Genomic DNA, 9453 nt, shown 5'->3' with positions numbered 1-9453 from the left:
ACCACTCCCATGAAGGTCCGATTTCCTTTAAATACTTTTCTTATGGTCTCTTCCCATCCCATTTGAGAAGGTCCTGGCGGGTGGCCAAAAAGCACAATATTTGTCAATCTAAAATCCTTCATTCGCGAAACATGACTTTCCCATCTTAACCTTTCTTTTATTAAACACATCACCAATCCACCCTCTTTTATGAATAATTTAAGGGTTTTAGACTTATTTGCAATAATTTTTAAAGTATCTTGCAACCTCCAAATATTATTGGTTTTGGTAACATTTTAATCTAAGACAATCAAGTAATCTGCATAATCTTATTTCACAAGTTCCTAGGAAACTGCAAGGGGACACACGAATATTTTTAAACCGAAATTCATTGTGATTAACAGGAAAGATAGCATTAATCCGTCAAAAGAAACACTTTGAAGAATGTTTAATCTCTTAGGCAGAAACTATTTATTAAGAGCCAGCTTTAATTACTTATCTACAACCATAAAATCAGATTCACAAAGCAATTCTCCCCCTTTATTCCCTCAAGTTGGTAGGAACGTTCCAAATCACTAAGCGTGTATTTAAAATATGGAAACTCCATGCTTCTGAAGGTTTTAAACCCTGCAATTCATTAAGACAAGGCGTCACTACCAGATTTAACAGTGGCACAAGAGTTTCTCGGATTGGTGATATACCAACAATCTATTTTCTAGGTTATATCGGTTTTTACACAAACCTCGTGGTCCATTTCACCAAGAGTTTCTGTTTGTACTATTTCTTGGCAATACACAAAATCGCTGCTTTCTGAAGTATCAATCCCAATCATTTCTGCTGAATGTGTGGTCATCATGTGCCGACGGAGAACAAAGGCAAACTGAAAAGACCGTTCACAGTGCTGACAAGTATAAGGACGCTCATTCGTGTGACTTCGATAATGCCGCTTGAGCATATCCTTTGATTTAAATAATTTGGTACAAAATTCACAGGATAAGAGTTTCTCAGGTGGGAGAAGGTTGTGGACCCCCATCTTGTGGCGTTTAAGTGTATGACTATAGTTGAACCTCATAGGGCACATATCACAGGCAAATTTCTTCTGGTCTTCCGTATTGTGGACTAGCATGTGTCGCTTCATTTGATCCGGACAGCCAAATGTTTTATCACAGCCAGGACACAAATACAACGTATCACTTGTTGAAGCATGACACGTTCTAATATGGCGTCGCATCACGTGATTATATCTGAACATCTTATTACAAAATGGACACAAAAACTGCTGATGAACCTAGAAAAAAAGCCACGGGTGAAAAACAATGCACAAGATAAAAGGCTTACTTTTATCACATTAAAGTGATACTTTTACTTTTTACATTAAAGAACCTTTAATGGTATCTTCCCTGAATTAAATAAACTTAGACATTATATAAACTTAAAAGAGTAAACATATTTATCATATTAATGTAATTAAATGGGATAATCTAAAAGTGGCAGCATGAAAACAAGCAAACAAGCGACTATTGCAGAACAGATCTATTTAAACTGTTCAAAATACAGTTAGAATCAATGCTGAATTAAGACAAGATGCCTTTTTTTAATCTAACCTGTCAGGTTTCGAACTGAAATCTTGTCATTTGGCTTACTGGTCTGTCAATGAACAATCAAGACACTGAACTTCAGTTAACCATAGTGAAGCTACAGTAGACTCTAAGCATATTTACTCTACCACTTCTAGCAGGATTCAGCTACCCTGAGCACTAGATATGGAGTTCTGATATTAATTTAGCATCATTTTTGCAATTCCCTTGGCAATATAAAGTAAATTCTTATTCATATTTAAAGAAGGTTGGAAACTTGTGAAGATTGATGGACGTCCACTACTGTAGCTCAGGCTAAAATACACATTACTGCAGACAAAAATTAAAACTACAGTTCAAAACCGCTTTCATTGTCCATGGAATACGTAAATTGCCAGAAAGTGTTTGTCTCTTGAATTTGAATTATTTCAAAATATAATTTTAAGTCATAATATTTTACCGTTAATGTCCAAAATCTGTTTAATTGCAACATTCACCACTGAATGGTCGAAATTCCTTTCTCTGCTTGGATTCAATTAGCTTTGCGAGTCACCCTTTTCAGTCTTATGCAAGCTCTGATGGTAAAACTTAAAGTTAGGTTAAATTAATTTAGCTTAGGTTAGATTTCGCTACGTTAGATTAAATTTTAAATATCCGAAAATGAGTTAAAAACTTAACCTAAGTTAATCTAACTTCAACTAAGATCTAAAGAAACATATATGGCCAATTTTTGGGTTTCACATATCGATAAAACCTGTTCTTAACTTCGTTTTACTTAGTGTACATGCTCAGGAAGTTGCTAGCTGACCGGAGATAAAACAAATTTGTGTCTGTTTTGGACATCACTAATCAATATGACAATCATGTTTCATATATATTGCATTTATTGAAGTTTTCTTTTCTCTGCCTACAAGTCCCAGCTAATCTGAGAAAACAAAGTTTATTTGCCCGATTTTGGATGTCACATATTGATACAGCCAATCTTCAGAATGTTTCTGTTTTCAATGAGGTTTACCTGACACTTAAATTACACGCCCATCAGAGACGAGAAACATCTTGGGCTTATTTTTGGGCATCATGAACAGATAAAGCTATAAAACTGTTTTCTGAGTAGAAATTCATCAAGCCAAGACACTTATGAATGCCCTTTTCAGATGCATCCTGAATCTTTTGGCTTTTTGTCAGCAAAAAATTCCTTTGTGGGGGGGATGGGTGGTTGAAGAATAAAAAAGTAAATTTCAAGGATACTAGTATTTAATTTTTCAGGGAGAGGCCCTACAGACTGATTTTACAGGGATTCGTCCAAATAACACTCATACCACAAATATTGGGACGTTTCTGCATGGATATCGGCATTCTCAAAATATACCACATGACTATTTTTTATAGTAACCAAAATATGAACATTTTTTTTTAAGATGTTGCCCACAAGAGGGCGGTTTGAAAAGCACATGGCAAAACAGAATAAAACTAGACATCAACTATATTTGGCTTCACTATATTTTTTTGCACTAAATTTATAATTTTAATTCAAAGAAAACTTCTTTTAATTTAAAAAAGGACTTTTTTCTTATTGAAAGAAATTATGAATATTAAAATTAAACAGAATAACATTATTCTACATTATGGGAACTGCCACGCCCCAAAGCCTCAGCTCTTTTGGTTTAAGTTTAAATATATCATATAAACTAACCCTACCATCAAATAAGCATAAGATAAAATTTGCTTAGCGAGCGGAAGGCTTCGGGGATGGCAAGACTCCTCACACTTAAGATGAATGTTCTTTTTTTTAAGTTTTTAGGTCCATAACTATTTTTTTTTTTTTGAAAAATCATTTTCATGCAAAGTTTAATTTTCAAGTAATAATACTTTGAAAACGACAGCCATTGCTAAAAAATGCCCTTCCTTTATAATATTCCTCAACGATTGGGGGGAAGGGGTCAATATAACGAAAAATTCAGGTCATAATCAGGTCTCACATTTTCCAGTATAGATTCTTCTGAAAAGGTTAGTATATGAATGTAATATTTATGTTACATTCATCTTACTTCCACAATGAGAGAGGAGCTATTACCCCTGAGGACTCGTAATGCATACTTAGTCTGAAGATATTGCACAGCACTTGAAGGAATTTTTACCCCAAATATATTCTACCAAATAATGAGAGCTTAGGAGCACACTCACCCCCTCCCACTCCGCATATTTATATGAAGGGCCACTTGCTAAAACTGAACGATTATGGTCTAGAAATTCATGCTGTGGGGCTTCAGCCCTGTTGCCCACTCTGACACATAGAAAATTTCACTGATTCCTTTAGTTGGTCGATGACTTTGCAGCATAGAACATAAATTATAGAAGTTCGAAAATGAACGAGCCCAGTTAAAATTAAGCTGAAATCAATTATTTATGATAGTCGTTTGTTTTGCACCAACGGAATACATATTTAGGGACGGAACCCTTAGTGTACGGCATTGTAGTTTTTTAAACTAGAAAATTAATTAACTATCAAGTAATTTTCCCTCAATAGCATTTTGGCTACCTAGAAGACAAATTTGTTTTTTTTTTGTTTCTCCACAAAACGTTAGATTTCGCCATTTTATTCGGGCATAACTTCTTTTTTAAATTAAGAAGACCTGAAACCTTCGATATCATTTAAAATAAACCCTCTTCCGATATCCTACGACAACTATCTCGTTATGATCCCCCTGCAAAAAGATAAAACACACATCCCTGCATCACGCACTGAAACCAAACAATACAGGGTTTCGTATGTTTATAGACAGAGACTTTCACTTAAAAAGTTAAAAGCGTTGAATGTAGGGTGTGATTTTCATCAATATTGTACCCTTTTCGGAGCATTTCCCCCCTTTTGCCAAAATTATTAAAAGTATTGATAACAATAATTTGTAATAGGTAAATTAAAGACGAAGCACTAAATAAAAATTTCATGCAATCTGAATGAGAAGCCCATTCTTTTTATGTATATACTATTATAAAGTTTACTTACTATATTTTCTGCGTTTTGTTTACCATTATCGTAGATCCCCCTTTACTTACAGTGCAATACCACAATTTTTTTTAAAAGCCAGGTTTTTAAATACTCGTGTCAGAAATTGTACATAGTAAAAACATCTTAGAAATTTTCAAAAAAAAAAAAAAATCCTACTAAATCAAACATTGGGGTATTATAAAAAGAAGTTCAAGCTAAAAATTATTAAACAAAAACAGAAGTTTTAATGAAGATGCAGCTAGTTAAATCAATCGACAAACCTTCGTAAGGTTTTCAATTACCTTATTTTTCAGAAGTATCTTTTTCCTTTAAAATAGATAATCCAATGAAAGCTTACCGCCAAGTGCCTAGTCACTTTACGTTCTGTTGCAAATCTCTTCCCACAGTCTCCACATTCAAATACTTGCTTCTGTTTTTGACTACACTTATGTTTTGCCAAATCTTCTTGAGTCAAAAAGCACAATTTGCAAATATCACATATATTTTCAGCGCCGGGAGTATCTGGTCGAATACTAGATATTTCTGATTTTGACGGATTCTCTAAGTCCTCCATATGAACAAAACTTAAATGTTCTTCTATATCACTTTGCTGAGTAAACTGCAACTTACAGTGAGAACATTCAAAGATATAGACATTATCGACTCCACTTTGTTGCGATTTTATTTCCGTTTCAATAATAGTAGTTTCTTGGACTTCTGTCTGACTTGAACTTCGAACTTCAACGTTGCTTTCAACAACGACTTCTTTCACCGGATGAACATTTACACGATGCCTGTACATCGATTCCTCGTGCTTGAATTCTTTATCGCAAATATTGCAACGGTAGCGTAGTTCTGGATGACATAATTTGATATGAGCCCGTAAATCCCGTTTCAGCGGGAAACATGCCTGACAGAGGTCGCATTCAACTGTGTTCCCCCGGTAAAAAATTTCAGCAGACTGTCCATCTTCGGAACTATCATTGTATTTTTGGTGTTTACTCGTCGCCTAAAAACAAGCAAATTATATTAGCATCAAAATGAGATTTGAAAGTAGCAAAATTCTTGCAAAATTTTAGCCAAAACTTTTTATTTAGTTTATAGAAAACTTTGATATCCCTTAAAAATTTATCTTTTTAGGCAATCCTGACTTTAGCTTTGGACCTACGAAATCCCATAATCTTCAGTACCACCATCATTTCCACTTTCTTTACGAAAAATATCTCGGGTTGGTACCAAGAACCTTATTCTATGCCAAAAAATAGAACCAAAACCACTCCTAAACCAAATGACTCAATTATAGTCATTTGACGCTCATCATTGATAGTCATTTGAGCACTTGGCGCTCAATCCTGTCTCTACTATAGAGTAGAATTTAAATAATCACAACACTTCAAGCCTATCAAACACAAACCATTATCTTCAGATAACAATGGTGTAGTAGCGAACCAATGCGGAAGTTAAGCTCGCACAAAATTCCGACAAACATTTTTCGCTTCCACAAATTAATAGAAAATTATCACCAACAATTGTTGGCAAATTTCTCTTACAAATATTTGAAGAATAAAAATAACACTTGCACATTTATTCATAAAAAAATGACGGTGATAACTTGTAGGATTAGCAGTTTTGCATTGCTCATTTAATGTTTTAAATACTTCTTTTTGATACCCATAGTGGCAAATCAATATTTCTATTGCATTCAAAAGTCATATTTACATATTTTAAAATTTGTATAGTTATATTATAATTTTACCGTGTTATACGTAAAATATGCAGCAAATTATATGTTTCGTGAACTGTTGGTAACGAATATTTATTATTCAATCATATTCGTTGAAATTTGTTAGTCGTGTGTTTCCATAAGCCAACAGAACTTTCTAAGCTGAATTGGGATGGTGGAAACGCCCCTTAAGCAACAAATACTTTGTCAACACACTTTCTTAATCAATTAACTAATCTGATCATTAGATCATGCAATTAATAACAATAATATTAAAAACAAACAAGGAAAGTGACTAAACTACAAAGACGATTTACTAAAAAAGAAAAACCCAGCCATTGTTGAGGGGCTCATAACAAGAGCAACACTTTGGTTTTGTCGGTTTTTTTTTCTAGCACCCCGATTTCAGCTTATTCCTAGAAAGTGGTAAGGATCTAACCTCAGTGGTTTTTACGGAAAGTTTGGATCTTAGAACAGATTGATGAATATGACTTTGTATTTTGGAAAGCTTCGTAGAACTCTTGCCTGGGGCCAAAAATCTATTGTTTCTACCCATTTCTGTTCGTGATTTCAGCTGATTTTATCATTTGTTTTTTTGCACTTGGGATTGCGGTAGAGAAATAGTATCAGATCTCTTAAACTTTAAAAGTTCTCTCATTGATGAAGAAATTATAGTTTATCTTTTGTTCTTTACTAAGTGATGACGTTAGAAACTTGGCCTACGGCAAAAAAGTCAACTTTTGAACTGAGACCGATAGTTTTTTTTTCGACAGCAGTCGTTGGCTCTTGATCAAAGTATATGTCATCCATTTTTTGGTAGAAAAATTCCTTCATGAGATATATCAGTTTGAAAGTTCAAAGGGGTTGACAACTTCAGTAGTAAGGCACACACTGAAACCAAAATTAGGCCGATACAGAAATGGTATCAGATGTGGCTCTTAAACTTTAAAAGTTCTCTCATTCCTAAAGAATGGTCATTGCTCCTTTCTAAGTGATGACGTTAGAAACTTGGCCTACGGCAAAAAAGTCAACTTTTTAACTAAGACAGATGGATTTTTTTTTGACAGTAGTCGATTGCTCTTGATGGGCTGGTCAAAGTATATGTCATCCATTTTTTGGTAGAAAAACCCCTTCATGAGATATACCAGTTTGAAAGTTCAAAGGGGTTGACAACTTCAGTAGAAAGGTACACATTGAAACCAAAAATAGACCGATACCAATTGTGAGACATAAATGGGGGTTTTAATCAACAGTCGGCTGTTAGCTCATAATGATCTTCGGCAATGAGGGTTTCGCAACCTTTGCTAATTAGTGTACCTTTATTTGTTTCCGGTGTATTTGATGGTAAGACCAATTTGGTTCCAGTGGTAAGACATGTAGGGGACTTGTATGTAATAATCAGCTGTTAGGCTTCAATCATCTTCAGCGATGAGGGTTTTGCAACATTTGCTAGTTGCAATAAGGGGTTTGCAACTTTTGCGAGTTGGTGTACCTAGTATTTATTTTAAGATCCTTACAGATTAACCACTTCAACGATTAATCGAAGGGAGGAAACAAAACCAAAGTGTTGCTCTCGCGACACTTTTCTCGGCGAAGCCGAACAAAGGTTGCCGCAATACCTCACGTTGCCCATGCAACGTAGATCTAGTTTTGGTTGAATACGAAGCAAACGAGCACAAGAGAGGCACACACTCGTAATGCCGTATGTAGTTCATTATGACGTAAAGTGTCACTCACACAGAGAAATGTGGAAAACTTTTAATCAAATGGTTTTGATCACACGCTGGCAAAAGGAAATTAAACAGATCAGTAGCACTAACATAACAGGCAAGTTCTGCAAAAAATGCAACAAGTCAAGATAGAAAGATAGAAACACAACTAAGTATGAACTTAGATTCTATTTTGAATAGAAGCTAATAAAGAAGTGGCGCACCACTTCTAAAAAAAATGCAATTCAAATAAATTAGAGCCATTACATTCCACATTTTATGCTCTTCCCAAATATCATGGTGGCTTTTCTGAATAAAAAGTGAACTCTATTATGCCTATTAATGCGATGAACTAAATTATTACAAACACTGATGGAAGACATTTAAAAAAAAAATCAGTTACAAATTCAGCTGCATATTCTGTCTTGCACCGTAGATAACAATGGTTGATAGTCTTGAAGCATTCAGACCCCTTCCATCTTAAATCAGTTAAGTCTCAAGTCAATTTTAACCAGAATTGTAACTATTGAAGGCATGGGTATTCGATAATTCTATTATACTTAGCTCAATTTTCAGGAATTTCATTTTGTTTCTACATGGCTGTATTTAAAATGAATTGTTTCTTTAAATAAAGTAAAATTACTTTTGTCCTAAATCCGAAGACCTGGATCTATCTAGAATTTTCAAGATAATTCATGAATCGGTCTTGCTTGTTCTCCGAGAACAAAACTACTTTCTGCAAAAAAAAAAAAAAAAAAAAAAAAAAAAAAAAAAAAAAAAAAAAAAAAAAAAAAAAAGAAACTATCAATCCTTTTCCTTTGATATAGTTCTATTATATTACCACAACTACATCATCAGGAATGTGCCTAAGGGTAGGAGTAGGGAAGGGGGATTAACACCCAAGCCTTCAACCCCCTCAGAAATACAGATATTAAAGATTTTTCCTATGATTTCTTATATTTTCCATATAATTCTCTGATTGCTTGAGTTTTTCTGAAGTTGTGCCTCCTTCAAAATAATTCCTCACATCCATACCTACTAGCTAGTCTGGAGACTCAGATGCACACAATTAAAGTGATCTCCTGCCGCTATAAACTTAAAAAAATCATCCTTTTTTATACACCACAAAGATTTATCCTTGTTGCTCAAATACTCCACTTTAAACATAATCTCTCAATAATATGATGAAATTAAATTCGAGTCTAAAACCTACTTGTTTCATGCTCATAAACTTATCAGCTTTGCTACTTTCAATATCGATTTCTACATCGTCTAGCTCTTGTTCATCACAAGATACATCATCCGACTTTAGTTCAATCACCTGAACAGTCCCAAGCTCAACATCAAAACCCAGATCAACATCACTTATATCTTCGTCCATCATGTTCATCTGTAAAAAAAATGCGAGATTTAAACAAAATGAAGGCTTACAAGCCAATAAATGTTAAAAAGACTGAAAAATCATCGTTGGAATAC

The 9453-nt window shown here is 34.2% G+C and overlaps 1 protein-coding gene across 2 annotated transcripts in view; it reads right to left on the bottom strand.

Moving 5' to 3' along the window:
- Window positions 1-433: 433 nt before the first annotated feature.
- Window positions 434-9453, bottom strand: part of LOC136031111 (PR domain zinc finger protein 5-like) — a 53632-nt gene continuing 44612 nt past the window's right edge. For both annotated transcript variants that reach the window (XM_065710421.1, XM_065710420.1), the window contains 3 exons: window positions 9191-9367; window positions 4904-5554; window positions 434-1267 (listed from right to left, as the gene is read on the bottom strand). In XM_065710421.1, coding sequence (XP_065566493.1) covers window positions 695-1267; window positions 4904-5554; window positions 9191-9367 — 1401 coding nt within the window. In that variant the 3' untranslated portion in view covers window positions 434-694. The remainder of the gene's footprint in view (window positions 1268-4903; window positions 5555-9190; window positions 9368-9453) is intronic.

The sequence above is a fragment of the Artemia franciscana genome, chromosome 9, assembly GCF_032884065.1.
Source record: "Artemia franciscana chromosome 9, ASM3288406v1, whole genome shotgun sequence".
Classification (NCBI taxonomy): domain Eukaryota; kingdom Metazoa; phylum Arthropoda; class Branchiopoda; order Anostraca; family Artemiidae; genus Artemia; species Artemia franciscana.
Note: the sequence above shows the minus strand (reverse complement) of the source record. Positions and strands in the feature narration are given on the sequence as shown.